This window comes from Harpia harpyja, chromosome 3 (assembly GCF_026419915.1).
Source record: "Harpia harpyja isolate bHarHar1 chromosome 3, bHarHar1 primary haplotype, whole genome shotgun sequence".
Lineage (NCBI taxonomy): Eukaryota > Metazoa > Chordata > Aves > Accipitriformes > Accipitridae > Harpia > Harpia harpyja.
The window spans coordinates 77,583,905-77,601,843 of record NC_068942.1 but is presented as its reverse complement, the minus strand read 5'-3'; the positions used below and the strand labels follow the sequence as shown (position 1 = coordinate 77,601,843).

Below are 17,939 nucleotides of genomic sequence, written 5' to 3'. Positions count from 1 at the left end.
AAAGTTGCAAATACATTCAGGCTAAGCTCTGCTGCCCATATTTGCTAAAAATACAAATCCTCTACAGTATCTATGAAGAGTAGGAGAGCAAAGATTAATGTTTATGTGTAGTTACAGTTTCATAGCTCTTAAGTCTTTCAAAACTGCACATAAAATGATTGGTATGTAACAATATTTGTCTTCTAAAAATATGATATGTTAGGACTTGCACTCCCAGGCAATTTAAGAACACTAGATATATGAATTTTAATTGCAATGGAATTTTTATCTTTTTGTATTTAATGTTGTCTTTTTGCTTAGACTTTCGATTTTATGAAATACTAGTTTCTTTCATGCTTGCATTTACATAAATGGCCAGTTACTCTAGCAGTAGGGGTTGGTTATTTTTATTTGACTGTCAGTGTAGGATACTGCTGTTCATTGCCATTGCTGATAATAAATATATATTAAATAAATTGAAGTACAAGTAGACTCGTACTGTAGAGGTAGACACTTTGCAGATTCTTTATACACACAGAAAAGTTCAGGGATGCATATTAAAAGTTGCTTTCTTTAATAAACTTTTTGGTATTGTCAGACAAGCTGAATATGCATCTTCTGTCATCCATCAGAGACGTGTTTGTTTAAAAAAAAAAGCATTTTGAGCATTAAACAGGCAGGTTTAGTTCACTAATTTTTGCAGATTTTATTTATTTAACTGTATATTCCGTAGTCCTTTCGAGTTTTCAGGGTTAGCTGGAACAAGCTGAGCTGTTACAATCTTCTAACTTAGTTTAACATCTTATTTCCCTGCCTGAATCCAGGATCAAAAGGTAACTAACTACATAGGCTTCCCTTCCTTGAAAGAACACTATGGTGTAATGTAGGGTGAATAGTTGACACTGACTTATCCAGCTTTACATATCTCAGTTTAAAGTGTGAAATGTGGTGGTGTTGTACATGTTCTGATCGTTGTATATCCCTTTACTAACAGCAGATTTTAACTTAACGTTGTTCTAACTAGGGAATTAAGTTACTGGAGGCCACGTACCTGTTCTGTTCTCTGCTACCTCAGAAACAGGAATGTCTTACCTTGATTTTGAGGGTAAAACTTCTGAGTCATCTGAATGGGGTGGCACAGCTTCCACTGAGTCCTGGTAGATTCAGAAGTTCATCTGCATTTGACATTTTCTGTCTGTATATGGTCTAGAGCAAAATGTAAACTTGTTCTGTTTGTGGTAATACAAATACTGCAAATGTGTTCTTATCACCTTTTTAGACTTGGAGATGATACTGCTGTGGAATGATGTGCTGGATTCCACACTGGCTTATACTATTCACAACTAAAAAAAAACCAAACAAAAACCTAGTTACCTCTCAGTTTGAATGCCAAAGATCAGAAGCTGGTGTAAAATAAGTGGGGCTGTGACTTTTTAAATAGATGCTTTAAACAGGTTTTGTGCGAACAAGAGAAAAAAAGCAGAGTGAGTAAACAGGACCCTATGATGTCAGCCCAGTAGACTAGTTTTGAGTTTACAAATGAAATTGCAAACGTTTCTGGCTTGTACATAACAAGTAAAGCTAATAGTTTGAGGTAAACTGCTTTTTGAAATTTGTCATTGTTGGCCTTAGTAATATAAATTGGAGTAGGTTTCTTTTCTTAGAACTGGAAACTATAATAGAAGAAACAGGAAAACAGCAGTTTTCCTGCTGTCCATCTTTCTTTCCTTTCAAGATCAGCTTTTTTTTTTTTTTTCCTTAAAAAAAGTGTTTTATTTGAAACTTCAGGTTGTGTCTCCCAGCTGTAATGATGACGTCACAGTGAAAAAGGACCAGTGTTTAGTTCGATCCTTTGCAGATTCCAAATTGTAAGTAATAGCTTACTTTCATTAAATGCATATGGGAGAATAATGCAAAACTAATTACATATTGCTTCTGAAGACATTGTTTCTTCCAAAAGGAAAGGGTACGATTTTGTGTATTGTTGGCTGTACACATTTGTCATTGATAGTCCATTTCCAGCTAACTACTTTTGTGCTTACTCGCCTGCCTTTACATTGTCTGTACTGATAAGAGTTCATTGGATTAATAGTTTCTGGTGTTTCTTCATTAAAAAAAAAAAAATTAACAACGTTGAAAAACCAGGTGTTAACACTTTAGATGATTCCTGTTCTTTGAAGTGTGAGTTTTGGTTCTAATTATTTCCCTTAATGTCTTAATTATTATGTCTTTATGGGTGTCTGCTGTAGTAGTTTGGTTATCTGATTGACTCATTACCTCCAGTGCCCAGATGTCCATGGCTGTTTAAAAAGAAAAGTTTAAAAGTGTTTAATCTACTTCTTTAAATAAAAAAGTGAATGTAAAGTAACTGTTTAATTAAAATTTTTACAGAATCTGAACCAAGATTCATGCAAAAAGAAAGAAAGGTCCTGTTAGTCCGTCCCCCCTCCAAAAGTGGGAGGAGGGAGAGAGGGGCGGGGGGAAGAGAGAGACAGAGATGTGTGTCTTACTTAAGGAATAATATATTCAAAAGAATACAAAGACTGGGTTTTTTTAAAGCTGTTTCCCTTTATTTCTCTTCATCCTTACTTCTAATACATCTGTCTCAACATACTGTAACTAAAAACTTCCTTTCTGAAGGCCAGCTGTCACCTTTCTTTCCCTCCTTCTTTCAAAGTGAACAATTTGTACTTTTTTTAATAGCTGTGATTTTGAGCAGGGTGCGAGTACTTGATTACTGAAATGTATTTCAAGTAACTGAAGACTTAATTCATTTTGGCCTTTTAATATGGACATGTATCATCAGCCTTTAGATAAGTCTGGTTCTTTATATGCTGAAGGTAGAATGTTATTGGAAAAGCATGCAGACTTGCTCTGTTTTACTTTTTTTTCCCCATAGTCTTATGGCTTTAACTTCAGAAAATGGCGGCCTCCAATTCCTGAGGTTTTACTCCAGTTTTTCTGAAATAATGAAAGAAGAAAAAAAATCTTTTATAATAACTCACTTGTAAGGCTTTCCTTGCAGGTTGGTTAGCATTTCTATTGTAGTAATTCAGTAACTGAATATTCAGTATAACTTTAGAACAGAGCAACTTCCATATATTTTGCTGTGAGAACACTTTTGTAATTAAAAATAAAAATCAGCTATTTATCAATGCAGATATGTGAATTTGGCTTCACTGTTGTTCTGTGCTAGTAGAAATGCATTTTGAAAATAGAGGGCTTGTTTCTTTCATCTTAGCTAGATTACTGTTTTGGGTAGCAACTGTTGATTGATGTGAATATTTTCAATTTAGAAAATGTTTTTTGCCTACGTAGAGTATTTTACCTTTTTAAATTTGTGCAGGTTAACCATTTAAAATAAGAGCTTTATAACCTTCTCTTAATTATTTAATAACAAGGGTTCTTTTAGTGTCTGAATTTCAAAGAAAGATTGGAAACTTACTCTGGGTTTGAATCTTGTTATTAGGACCTACAATAACAATTGCCTTATGCATTTAGTTGTTAGAAAGGACCTTGAAAGTGAACAATAAATCTTGAAAATTTTAGAAATTGCTCTTTTTCTAAGTCAAATGCTTGCTTTACTGTGATTTAAAAATAATAACAGAACCTTATTCTCTTTCAGTTACTCAGTAGCAAGAAGAGACATTAAAGAACTGGATGTTCAAAACTTACCAAAATCTGAGTCCTCTCCTAAAAAAGGTAAATTAGAATAAATTCTAGGTCCTAAAGAAGTCATCTTGTGCAATAGTACTTTTAACTTTTGCAGATAAATGATGACCTGTTGATTTCTGATAATTGCTCTTGGATATTTTGCAAACAATTTTAAATGTGATGAATTAGAGAAACTTTGGATATAGCTGCCTTATTATTAAAATAGCACCTAGTAGAAGTCTTGTTTGTTTTATTTTAATTTCCTCTTTTGATCCAGTCCAAATGCCTGGAAAATAAATAGATTATTTTCAAGGTAGTGTATTTGAAATGTCATTGAACAACGGAACACATAGTTACCTCTCCTGTCACTAAAGTTTTGTGCTATTGCTCAAAACACTTTATCTTTACGTTAAAAATATCCAGACAGCAAGGTGTAAAGTTTATTAGAACAGCCTGCCTGTGATTAATGTTTGATTTAAAAGTATAATTACAGAACTTGATTTCTGGATGGATAGATGATGTAACTACAGTAATCCATGTTTTTAGTGAGCTTGTAAAAGCCCAGATTCTCACTTTAATGTAAATAATTCTTAAATTTTTAGTGTTGTTTCTCCCAGTCGGACCTCAAAACATGAAATTTGTTAAGAAGAAATATTTAAAATGTATTTATTAAAAATAATTTAAAAAAAAAAAAAACAACCCAGCAACAAAAAACCCCACTCAACAACAATTCCTCTGCTTTGAGTAAGGGTGTGGAATAGCTTCTTAACAAATAAAGATTTAACATGATACTCACAAATGAGAGCTTGAGGTGGTTTAGATTGATTCATGTAATTCTTAATGATTTCTTGTACACTTTCTTCCTAATAACTATTTCACAGTACAAGAACTTTAGAACAGCCAAAAAAATGATTGGATGCCAAGTTTAAGATAAATTGAAGAAAGATTTTTTTTTTTTTTTTTTTTTAACGCAGAACATAATTGGGTTGTGACATTCATTGCCATGAAGGAATATTGTTGAACCAAAGGTACTAATGGTTTCAAAAAAAGAGTTTAGACGGATTTCTGGAGGTTACTCTATCAGCAGCTATTAAAAACTGGTGCCTTTTCTTCTCCAGCAACACTGTGAATGGTTCATTGCAATATGTCCCTCTTTTTGGTATTCTTCTGATTAATCTTACTAGTCTTTTATTGTGACTGGGGGGCACATTTTGGGGTTATCTGGGTTTGTTTTGCTTTGTTGTTTTCCCCCTTGGAGCACCTCTTCAAAGAGAAGCATATGAGGTATTCCCATTGTACAAGTGTGACTTCTCACTGTCCCATCACTCCCATATTCATTAGTGTTATTTTTTCTGTTCCAAACATTAATGTAACATCTATGCAGTGCTCTTAAACAAAATATTTGCATTTTTTTTTTGCAATCTGAACTTTTAAGACATGAAGATATTTTGAATCTAACTGGGACGGGTTTACTTCTTTAAATAGCTTTATTACATTATTTGTCTCTTTCATACAGAAGAAAACAGTATGCAGCTGCGCAGAATATGTGTGGATAAGTCTAGCTGCTTATCTTCAGTACTGTTCGCATACATAGGCGTAAACCTTAGTAGTGTTCATGGGGACCTATGCCTGGAAAACTACAGGATGCCATGTGTGGGATGGGTGTTCTCAACTCTAAACTCGAGTTGCCGATACTTGATTTTTAAAATTAGACAGTCTCAAAACATAAAGCGTGAGTGTTTAAAGCTGAAGTATCTGTTTTATGACTTAGTTCCATTTTTGGTTTAAGTTGGCATTGTGATTTACAAGAACGTGAAAAGGAAATTAAAAATGCTTTGTGACTGTGAATACTGCGGATGAGGTAAAACTGGGGCCCTTTCTTCTGTAGGGCTACAGGAGGCAAGCACGTTTCTCAACACAAAGGGTGTTCCTCGGAACTGGAAAATGGACATAAGTGAAATTCTGGAGTCCTCTAGCAGTGATGAGGAAGATGGAGCTGCTGCAGAAACTGATGAAGAGGAGGAAAAAAGAGAAGAGAAAACTGAAGAAGTAGTGGTAAGTCTGGGCAATTTCAGTCATTCTTCAAAGATAATTTAATAACTTGCATGCCTGAAGATCCTGCACTTTCCAGCATTTTACTCTCAGGCGTAGCTTATTCACTTCAACTTCTTTTCAGACCTGTTCATCTTCCCTTTGCTACAGCCATCTTTATTGGGATTTGTGACCAGTGGCAGATTGCCTCCTGTTATCCAGTGCAGAAAGTGGAGGCAAATCTCAGAAATTAAGAATTCGAGGCAGAGAAGAGTGATAGAAAGAGTCTGGGTCCAAAGGAGAGACATGAACGAAAAATTGATGCTGAGCCTAATAATAGTAATCCAACCTTAAATAGAAGTAACTTTATATTTTTCTTTTGTACTTTATATGTAGGTTATATAAAGAGTAACTTCTTTCTGAAAACAGTAGTTCGATTAAAAAAAAAAAAAACAACCCAAAACTATTAAAGCAAAAGCAGTAGGCTGACTGAAAGTATGAGCTAATGCGCAGTGCCTGTTAAAGCTATTTGGTGCCTAAGAGACTATTTAAGAGCAGTGCAGGAGTTACCTTTGTAAGTGTTAGGTTTTCTTAACACCAGTTTTACAGGTTGGGAATCGCAGAATCATATGCTACGACGTGGATGGACTTTCTGTCTAATATTTACAGTAAAATGTTTTTCTGCATTGAAATATTTTGAGTGGCTCCTTTTCCACAAAGATAGGCAGTTTCTTCGTGTCATCAAAGCGGCATTTACAGAATTTCCCTTTATTTCTGCTACCTGTTTTTAACCTTGATGTTATCTTTAGAAGCGGGGGGAGGAGGGGCTGTTTGGTTGTGGGATTTGTTTGTTTTCTTTTCCCCTCGTCGTGCGATTTTTCACAGTACGCTCGGAAACATTCCTTTATATAGAAAAATGAAGGGAAGTTTGTCTTCTGAGGAAGGTCAAACACCGTTTCCCTTTCGCTTCCCCTGTCAGCGTGCGGTTTTGTCAGCCCGAACACAGAATGGCCGTTCATACTTGGAGGCGGCCTACAGCGTTGCCACGGCAACCGAGTGTTGGTCGGCAGTGCGCATGCGCGGGGAGGGGGTGGGTGTGTGGTGGGGGGAGCGGGCTCTGGAGCGGAGGCTTGGCCGCCGGCCAGGGGGGAGGCTTGCCAGATGCTTTGAAATGGGCTGTCTCTTTTCTTTGCCTTTCATGTAATGTCTGATTTTTCACAATTTTTTTTATTTAAAATTTTTTATTTATTTAATTTTTTTTTTTTTTTTTTTTATATGGAAGAGAATGTAAGTAATGCCGTATAACTGCGGATGCCGTGCAGGGAGAGAGAAAGCGAGCAAATATTTGGAAGTCAGGCTGAAATATGTCCAGGCAGTGGGCAGATTAGATAGAAAGGAAGTAAAACCATTTTACATTTGAAAGAATGCAGCTCCTAGGTAAGGATTCTGTGTTTTAATCTGTAATGTTAACATGGTTGTTAAGAATGCGGATTTGACTTGGATTTCTGATCTGGGAACTGTCTGGTGGAGCATGCAGCCAGGGTAGATCTTTCCAGGTAAAAAAAGACAATAAGAATCTATTTTTAGGTGTTAATTTTATGCCTTGATAACAGTGTTCTGGAAAATGGAGTAGATGTCTGTGTGAGAATAATGGTATGATTGGATAAATATAAGGATAAATGTGTGCAGAATATAAAATCCTCTGGGTTTTTTCCTCTGTTTGCAGTGAAAAGGACTGAATAGGCCACATTTTGCAGGGTGTGAACTGTTGCAGTGTGTATTGGTCTGTTCGTATTAACGTTGGTTAAAATTGCAGAGTATCAGTCACTAAAAATCAAGGATTGCTATACTAGTTTTCTAGTATCCATTTTTAATACCATTTTTCATGTCTATTGCGTAAAAGTGCTGTGTGTTTCAAACAAAGAAGGGGGAGGGGGGAGCTTGGTGGTTTAAAAAAAAAAAAAAAAGGCATTACTGTAAAAGAAATAGAGGGTTTTTTTTAAAGAATAATCTAAATGTAGAGTAGTGAAGCAAATGATTCCAGACAGGTAGATGTGCTGGTAGGAGAAGCTGTAGAATCCATTATTTCCAGGTGACGAGCAGGCATGTGAAAATAAGGTGAGCATCTTCATGCTGAAGCTATGTAGCAGAGGATAGATATTAATCTTTTTAGTTTATGTCAGAACAGAACTGTCATGCCAGCCCATTAAATCAAATTCCTGATTCAATTGTTACAATACAATACATATTCTTATTTTAATTGTGGGCCATGCTGGATATTGCAATTAGCATTTAGGGAATTTATCATAATTTCTTTTTTCTTAGAAAGGCGGTAATACTGGTTACAGAGAGAATCGACAAGTGAGTGATATTTTTTTTGCCTTTATTTGACTACAGATGTTGAATTACTCAAATTTTGCATTTACATTTTGTAGAGTTTCTCCTTTTTTAATCAAGGTCAAAAATAGCTTCTGTCCATCCTCTCCCAGAATGTTCTCAGTAGACCTTTTGGTTTAGAACTGTATATTGTTATATTACTAGAGATGGGAGGGAGATTTTTAAAATTATTTTTACCCCCGCCCCCCATCTCCTGAAATGCACAGCAGCTTTGCTGTCAAGGCCAGCCATGATAGGCCTTCATTAAATCAATCAAATGGACATAGACCTACTTAATATATGATGAGAGGTTAAAGTCAGTCAGAAGAGTCTAATTCTGGGAATGGAAAGGATCCTGTTTATCTGAAGTAGGATCTTTTGTAATGATAATGGAGCAGAGAGATCTACTGTGGCTGGTGATAACAGATCCTACCATTTTTCCAGTAGCTGGGTTAAAATCTGTAACTTTGTTTTGACAGAAACTGTCTTTTGAATTGTGCTGCCTTTCATGACATCTTAAAGAGTTAGGGTAGAATTGGTACAATAAGGTTTCCAGGCTTTACATGGTTGTTCTTTGATGGCTTTTGTAAGCTAAGGAGTGGGAACCAATATGGTGGTGGTAAGATGCTAGTCCTCCTCATCGGTGGTAACTGAGTTGTGTGGTCCAGAGTTGACTACGAAGGGGGACAATATGGAAATTGCTTGTCACTGACTTTAACAGGGATTGTGTTAGATTGCTCAGCATGTTCAAATTGTTGGATTTTTGGCAATAAATGCAATATATAGTGCAACTCAGGATTACTTTTCATTCACAATGTGAGGTTTGAATAACAGAACAGATATTGCTTGTGTCATAAAAAGTGAAAAAATCTGGAGGTACTATAGAAAAAAATTATTTATCAAATGAAAATTTAAGGAATCACTCAATTGGTTTGAATCTAGATAAAAATCTGGATATTGCTTTTGGTTCTTATCCAGTTTTCAACATGTCAGTAGAAGAGAATTAACTGGGTTTTGAGGGTACATTTGGCAGTCAAAGAATGCACTGCAGCTAAAAGGAAAGAGAAAATCTAAACTCCAGTATCTCCACATAGAAATAGAAGCTTTTGGGACATTACCTGATTTTTATTAAAAATCAGATTATATATACTACTGTATTTGCTTGTATTTAAGTTGTTATGTCAGGGAAGAAATCATATCTATTTGTTTCTCAGGATTAAATAGTCAAATATTCTGTTTTACAAGGGAATGTGTAGGCAACATTTGGTTTTGCCTCTCAGTCTCCCTGTAGCCATTCTGATTCCAAAAGAATCAAGATTTGAACATGCAGTTATTTGAAAATACATTTTCAGTATGTGTTCTTAATAGGTACATTCACATAAGATCAGAGTGAAAGTAAGGAATTAGTTCTTTAGAGTTTGAATTTTGCAAGTTTCAAAGCTGTATCTTTTTATAATATCAAAAGTGGGAAAAGGGGATTTCTATCTTACCTGTAGAATTGGTTATAACACCATCTTTGAGAGACTCTTCCAACTTACCTATGTCACTTTAGTAGCAGTTCCTTGTTCTTTCACTTCCCCCACCCCCAACTGAACATGCAAAAAATGTTCAGAAAAAAATTCTAGCTAGCTGGTCTCCATGCCCCTCATTGAAGAAGGAGTTGTAGCACCTCTAGGTGTATGCTTAGAGGAATTTTCTCTTAGTCTTCATTTTGATAGTCACCTGAAGGATGTATGTGTAGTATGTTAATAGTGTGCATTTATTTCAAGTTTTTAGGGTTCTTGCATCACAACAGCATCAAGAAACATTGATCACAGCTGCTTTACATTGTTGAGCAGGGAAAATGCCAGAAGCATTTTCCAATGTACCTATTCTGCAAATAAGCAAGGATTTCAGTTCTCATGATAAGTCATTACCATATATTTTATTACCACTAAGTTCATAAAAGAAGGATGATTATATGAAATCTATGATGTGTTTTAGGAGGCTTGAGATTCCTACAAATGATCAGTAGTCATCTATTAAAATATTTACATTTTGCTTCAAAGTAGTTCTTGTTTCCCATGTAGTCTTTTCTCTAAGTGACTGTGGGAGACCACATAAAATGATGCCCAAATCGTCCATTTCTGTTGCAACCTATGTGTATTTTAAGATAACATTGAAAAAGCTGACTCTAAAAGTTAAATACAGGAGTACAGTAATTTCAAAGTTAATGAAGCATGGTATCCAGAAACAAGTGGTTTATTTACATCTACAAAAAAACCTAAGAGCTGTGATGTCTAATATATAGAATGGCCTTTAAAAAAAATAGCTAATCATTGATTAGCTAATCATCATTCTCATGCATGCATGCATTTGTAGGAGTTTTGGCTACTGTGAAGCATGGCCTGCATCATACCATGCTCAAATGTTCTTTACAAAGACTTTCTTGCTCACAGTTTTATGCTAACAGGCATTCTTAGAATATTCCTCTAAGAGGAGCAAAGAAGTTGCAAACTGAGGCGCAGCTCTAGAGTGAGTCATTGTTGAGGATGGTTCAATTCCTGGTTCTTGTTGGTAGAAATTAACATTTTAAGACCACTCATCTCCACATGGTGTAAAGCTGTTAACTTGTTGCAATCAGTTTAATTCTTTTCATTTCCTTAATTAGCGTTCAAACTTGGCATCAGAACGCAAATGTGCAAGTGATGAAAATGCATTTAAGTACTCTGAAGCAACAAAATTACATTAATGCTAATTCTGGCAGCTTGTCTTGATCATATATCCTTCTGAACTCCAAATCCTGTACACATTGTTCTTCCTCTTAGCATGCATTTATTTCACAGTAGAGTTTATGGTATTGCCAGTCTGTTAATAACATAAAAGAAAGATCTGTCCCTGGTACCTTAGCCTTGTATTGATTGAGTATATGGTGTACATGCTTGTAAGTAGAGATTCATTCTTTGTTTTCTGAAAGAAGCTATTTCATCCTTTGTGCTCCCACTCAGCTCTACAGATTAGCATCCACAGAAGCTTTAACATCTTTCTGTAGAGTAAAGTATGAGTCAGGAAAACAGAGCTATATTCTTGTTTAAAATCATGCTGAAGACAGAGGCAAAACTCATGGTGAATAAAGTGGCTTGAAACCAAATGAAGCAAAGCCACTTAAAAGTTTTCTACAAGTTTCTGTGGGTTTTATGTTGTGCTTATTTACTGGTTGTTATCAAAATAATTTTACAAAATACTTGAACACTGTTAGTGTTACTTGAAAGGCAATAAGAAATTGAGTTGGGAAGGGAGTATGTCCCTTACACAGAGATCCTATGTTTGTTGTTCATTTTATTGTTTTGCTGTTTACAGTATTCTTTAACTGATGTGACCTGCTAGTCAGAAAGGAGGAAGCAAATCTCAAACCCATAAAATTTCAAGTTTTTAATTATAAGCAAAAAAGGGCATCTTGGAGATTTTTTTTTTTTTAAATGAAATTCAGCCTCTTGCCCTGAAACAAACAAAAAAAAATCTCATGTTGCATTTAGTTACAGGTATTGGATGAACAACAGAAAGGTCTCCATTTTTAACTCCTGCCACTAAAAAATTTCATATTGTTTTGCCTCTCACTTGGACTTTAGCTACAATTTCCCTTTCTTGCAACATCTGTATCGGAAGAAAATGAAATGGAGAGACAGAACTCTCTTAAGAAAACTGATTTTGAACAGTTGTCACTGTGGCCTTACTTATGCCCAGTCTAAAATGGATATAAGTGTCTGGATAGCAGAAGTGAGTTTTGGAGTGTAGCAGTGTCGCCCTGGTGCCTGCTGGAAAGAGATGCTGGGAATTTTAGCCCTCCGGTCACTCACTGATGGTGATCGCAGGTTGTGGCATCAACATTTCTCAGGTGTTTTCTTCACTTTGGGTGCAGATTTAAGGTTGCTGATAGAGCAGCTTAGATGGTTGATGTCTTTAAAATCAAACTCAACTCTAATGCAGAACAGTAGACACTCCGGGAAATTCATTATGTCCAGTTACAAATAGATAACCTTGATTTTAAAAATGACCTCTTATAAAAATTCACGTATCTTAATGTTGCAGTAAGCATTTCCATGAAGGGTTGGTCTGTCTTATTCTGGCCAGTAGCAAAAAAAGACTTTGAAATAGCTGATACATGATATATTCAGGTCTTATTCAAGTCACCTCTCAGGAGGATTTGGTATCTACTCTGGCATTGGTACCAGGCACAGTTCAGACTCTTTCTGTCAAGGGGTGGCAACCTCGCTCATACACCATCAACAGACAGAAGTAGGTACAGGATTCAGGATGTCTCACATAAGTGGATGAACATTGCAGGCAGGTTTTATGCCCCTGTCCTCTAAGTATATAAAAGCTTTTCAGCTTTTCTTTTCGCTTTTTTTCAGCTGAAAATACTTGGTATCAGTGAAATGGTTAACATTCTGTCTGCAAGAGTGCTATTTCTAACCTACACTTCTGCTGTTCTGACCTACAGTTCTGGTTTGGCATTATGCCCACATAAAAGAAACGGTTTGAATTTAACTATTCAGAAGTATGTCTGAATGTTTACTGTTACATAGATACATTTAGTTTGCATGGTTTGAGTTGTATTGCCTTTAATCAGTAAACATTACAGTAGATGGTAGAAATTTCTCGATCTTGAAGTTGGTTTGCAATCTAGATGGAGAGAAAAAAGCTGTGGTTTCTATAGCAATAATTCATTTGTTAACCTGGAAAACGTAGTAATTCTATAGATAACTGTTTCTCTTTATATAATCACTATGATATGCAATATAAGCAAATGGTAACTGATGCTGTACAATGTTGTAATTATTAATTTAATTTCCTCAAACTACCGCCCAAGAAAAAAATAGGAAACTTAAGAAACAGATATTGTCTCTGCCTGATTGTAGGTGATCCCTGTTGGGCTTTGAAGCTCAGAATGCACTGAAGCAGGCAGGGCTGAAATTCATTCTGATGCTGGGTAGATTGCTTTCTGGTTAACAAGGCAGTAGCATATACATTTACATTTCACTGCCTGTCTCCCTGCCTTGAAGCTTAAAGTTTACAGAATGCAGAGACAACTGAAATTGAAATTGCTATTCTGGTTTCCTTCTGGAACTGCTTGTGACTTTTCTGTTATTTTTTTAATAACGTAATGATAAGATTTTTTGACACATACTGTACATCTTTCCTCCAAGACAGCTGCAGTCTTCCTTGTGCAAACTGCCTTACCAGCAATCCCTATGATTGCCAGGCTGGCAGGAAGAAAGTGGCGTGCGTAAAGCGTTGCAGGAAAAAGATTTTTCTCCCTTTTTTTTTTTTTTTTTTTTTGTCTCCACTAGAATCTCAGAATTCCATGAAGTATAGGTAGATATGTAGACATTATTTCCTCTCACCACCCCCCAATAAATTTACTTTAGTTTCATGGCTTTCACCTGAATAAAAGAAAATCTTCATTTTACGCTGTGGACTGCTTACCATAAAGTTCATAAGTGCTTGTCTCTTTGAGGCTTTAAGTTGTAAAGATAAAACTAAAGAATTTGTAATAATGAATTATAGAAGTGACTCTAAAAGTGTTTCCAAATATGAGCTGAAGTCAAGCATTGGAGCTTAGTCACAATATGAATACTGTCTGGAGCATCAAAAGCAGAAACGGTTGGAGAAAGAATTGTTCTGCAACCTTAGCTATAGTTGGGGTAAGGAAGACGAGTTAAACAAAAAAACCCCAAACAAGCAAAAAAACTAAACCAAAAAACCTAGAGTTCCCATGAACTGCGTCAGTCTTGTAAATAACAGACCTTTTCTGTATTAGAACAATATGTTAAGTATATTAGTGTTTTCATTTTGAAGAGTCACACTTAAATTCTTTCTGTCATGGATTGAGGCTTTCCCTGACCTGCATTTTGTTTTTTCCTCCTGAGGTGTGCATGTCGGTTTCCTGAGTAAATTTTGTTTTCTGCATATTTCACCATTATATGGGTGCAGGGCCAAATGGGAAGTGGTTTGCATTTAGTTCTTGCTGTTAGGCTTTTGTATAAATAAATTGTTACTTTGCGTATTTTATGTTTTCATTATGACTGCATTTGTTTTCACAGCCTGAGGAAGAGCTTGATCCTGAAGAGAGGGACAACTTCCTCCAACAGCTTTACAAGTTTATGGAAGACAGAGGTAACACTGAATTATTACTATTTTTTTTTTTTATTTCTTTAATCTCATGTCCAATTTTTTTAATGGCTTTTAAAAATTGCTTTTAACTGTAGTGGATGTTACTATGAGCATATTCTCACGTCAGTGAAAAAAGATAACAGCTAATCTGGTGCAAGGAGAAACGCCCATTTTCACATGTGGAAGGTCTGCTTCCACTACTTTGAAGCACAGCACACAAAGGAAACTCAAATCCTCCCTGAGGTGTTTTGTTTTTGTTTTGCTTTCACAAAACCTTTTTTATGTTAACAATCCCTGTTAAATAAGCTCTTGGTTGATTTCTTGTTGTGACAGCCATGGCTGGGAACTCTGCTGCTGTTAATCTCAGGCTGGAACCTGAGGAGGCTATTCATGGATGGTGAAATTGAACCAGCAGAGAATGGGAGATGTGCCATCTTCAAGTCTCCTTGCAGAACTGTCTTAATCATGCGCAGATGTAGCAGTGATACTCAACTGAAGAGACAACTTAAAAGATTCTACTTTGTCCTGTAGCTAGAACAAGAAAATAGCATATTTTAAATGTCTGTCTTTACAGAATTAGGTGAGACTGTAATAAATTGAAATAGTTAAAGTCCTGGCATAAGACATATATTGGAAGTGCATGTGCTATGTATAGATAGAGAGCAGGATATACCTGCTGACTTGGGAGAACTGTTGTTGTATAAGCCATTCACATTTGCAGTTGTGATGAGACTTGACACTAAAATGGAAGGTTTTCTGTCCCTCGGCTGCACATCCCCCCCCCCCCCCTTTTTTTTAAGTATATTTAAGGCTGGAAAGAGTTTTATCTTTTAGAGTATATTTGTTTTATTCATTTTTCTTGCTTTTTCAGTTCAAATATTGTATGTGTTAATCCTGCAATAACATTGGTGGAGGTAGATTACAAGTGCAGCTACTGCCTTTTTCCTTTTTCTTTCTTTCTTTTTGCTTGACAAAAGTTACCTGAATGATATATCCTTAGCAGCATATAGTAGAGCACACATTGGTGTACTTGAATTTGAAATAACCAGAGCTAAGAGTAAAATGTAAAGTGCACGCAGTGTCCGAATATTTCCCCCTTTCTTTTTTTTTTTTCTTGGGCTTTAAAATTGGGGGGGGGGGGGGGTGTCAAATTACCTTTGTAAAAGAGCCTCTGCATCCCTATTAACAAGGTGTGTTCTAGACCACAGAATCGTAAAAGAACAGTTCTAAGTCTGTCTGTTCAATATTGCCAGTTATCACAGGTTTAGAAATTGATCATGTATTATAGCAAAGTATACTGGAGTTCATTCAATATAATTTTGAGGCCTCCTGTGTATAACCAGTGTTTCTGGAGAATTACCTGCCTTGGGAGAATAAGAGGCTATGTCAGGGAAAAAAAAAATCCCTATGCTGCTGGGCTAATGCACAATTTTCTTTCTTTCCTAGTAAGCCTGATTCTTCCCCCTTTTCTGTTTTCCTCCTTCCTTACTCCCTTTCTTACGTACTTTTAGACTACAAATCAAGTGGGGATCATGTCAGGGACTTGTAGAGAGGCAAAAGACGAAAGCATTTGTGCACTGAATTTGAAGACTCGGTCTAGAAACGATTCTTTAAGCTAGTATGTTGATTGAGCAATGTACAGGACTTTTTCAGGACTGGGTCTTTCCCCTGCCTGTCTACTTTTTTTACTCTGTCCTTATAGCAAGATGTCTGTTCCCACCAGATTTATTCTACATTCTGGTCTCTCAGTATGAATGGTTTGATTTGTGTAATCATGACAGTATTCCTAAAGTCCTATAAAATTATTTTAATGATTCCAAATATAATTGCAAGAAGATGAAGGAAGATGAGAAGCAGCAGGGAAGAGGTTTGATATTCTTCCTTGCTGGGAGGAATACTGTCTATGTATGCAGCCAGTTGCCCCAAGTCGCTTTTGGTTTCTCCTTTTGCAATTAATTACTGTTCTTTATATCATTGCCACTTGAGTTCTTTCTTTTTCCCGGAACTGTCCCAAATATTCATGTCCTGTTAGGGCTTTAGGGTTTTTCACATTCTGGCAATTTGCCTGTGTATCTTTTTCTAAACCAAGATTTCTGCTTCTTCCCCATTCCTTTTAGACCACGGTGTTTGAGTTAATCTCTTTGCACATTGCTATATTCCAGCATTCATCAGGTGTTCTGTAGAGCTTACTGCAATTCTGGCTGTCGCCCCCGCTCAAGAGAGGAACAGTGGGATGCAGCCAGTTGGAGGGGGGTTATTGCACGAATCCGAAAAGGAGGTCGAGAAATCGTAGTTATCAAGCAGCTGGTGCCAGTATGCTAATAAACCACCCAGAAATGTGTGATGCATTCAAAAGAGGGTGTAGCCTTAATAAGTGATTGGAAAGTACTGACTTGTGACATATTTTAGAACTATTTTAAAAATGTAGAAAGTTATTAATAATTCAATGTGTTAAAGGAATGGAAGAAGCAGTTTGCTGTTGTTTGTGATAACTTCTTATTTCTGGTTTTGTTTTGTTTAGGTACTCCTATCAATAAACCACCTGTTCTGGGCTATAAGGACCTTAATCTCTTCAAACTTTTTAGACTGGTGTATCAGCAGGGTGGGTGTGACAATGTAAGTGTTGCATGTTTCCTAACTAAATGTGTCCATTCTTAAAGGCTGTGGCTTGCGGCTGTGTTAGATATACTTCCTTAATGTTCTTGGTTAACAAAACCTGAAAACTTCCTTTTTTTTCTTTTTTCTTTTTTTTTTTTTTCCCCCAAAGATTGAGAGTGGTGCTGTATGGAAGCAAATTTATATGGACCTTGGCATTCCTATTTTGAACTCGGCTGCTTCCTACAATGTAAAAACTGCTTATAGAAAGTAAGTTCTCATATTGTATCATGATGAAAACATTTTTCCTTTTTTTTAGTAGCATGTATAATATTCAAGCGGTTTTTGATAGTTTAGTGAAACAGTAGTTGACATTCTTCAGTTAAGGAACAGTTCTGAGCATTTTCTAGTGCTGAGGATTGAAATGGTGGAGGAAAGGAGAGTGCTCAGGGCTGCATAAATTCCTGTTGCTCTAACACATTAGAATTCTGCTCATTTTCTTATCAAGAAGCATTCACTTTCAGCATGTGATGATGCCATTTCAGAGTACAACAATGAAATTTATAAAAAAAGCTTTGGCAAATTAAGCTTTGCAATTTATGGTGATTAACAAGAACGAACTCCATCCTCAGTCTGTAGATGCTGCATGCAGCAAGGAGAATTTTATACCAGTTTCTTTAACTTCCTGAAAAACATTGATAGATATAGGCATTTCAGATTGCATATTTAAATATCATCTTTGTGGAATCTGTAGAATAATGGCTTTAGGGCACAACTGTACATTGCTATGGTGGATGTGACAGTATTAGGTAGTAAAATCACTGCTTGTAATGAAAAAATGCCTAAGTCTTTTTATTCTGACCCCTGGTTTTCAGTTGTATTTTAACTTTTGAAATGGAAACCTTTTAGAAATGACACTATTCAAGCTCATTTTCTAAATAAAAATTATTTTTATTATTTATCCTCCTGGAAGTTTGACAAGAAACAATTGGGCTTTTTGAGTAAAAGGGAAGAATGAGGTTCTCTTGACTCGAACCTAAGGAAATTTGGCTGATTGAATAGGGATGACTAATGACTTAACTCATGTTAATGTTGATGAAGATGAAAATATTCAGACTATCTTCAGTGGGATTTGAACTGGGCACATATTT

At 36.0% G+C, this 17,939-nt stretch overlaps 1 protein-coding gene across 6 annotated transcripts in view; it reads left to right on the top strand.

Annotated features, from left to right (window-relative positions):
• ARID4A (AT-rich interaction domain 4A) overlaps window positions 1-17,939 on the top strand; it is a 51,076-nt gene that overhangs the window by 19,379 nt on the left and 13,758 nt on the right. For all 6 annotated transcript variants that reach the window (XM_052783509.1, XM_052783512.1, XM_052783511.1 and 3 more), the window contains 6 exons: window positions 1,768-1,847; window positions 3,605-3,681; window positions 5,522-5,688; window positions 14,124-14,196; window positions 16,715-16,809; window positions 16,961-17,058. In XM_052783509.1, coding sequence (XP_052639469.1) covers window positions 1,768-1,847; window positions 3,605-3,681; window positions 5,522-5,688; window positions 14,124-14,196; window positions 16,715-16,809; window positions 16,961-17,058 — 590 coding nt within the window. The remainder of the gene's footprint in view (window positions 1-1,767; window positions 1,848-3,604; window positions 3,682-5,521; window positions 5,689-14,123; window positions 14,197-16,714; window positions 16,810-16,960; window positions 17,059-17,939) is intronic.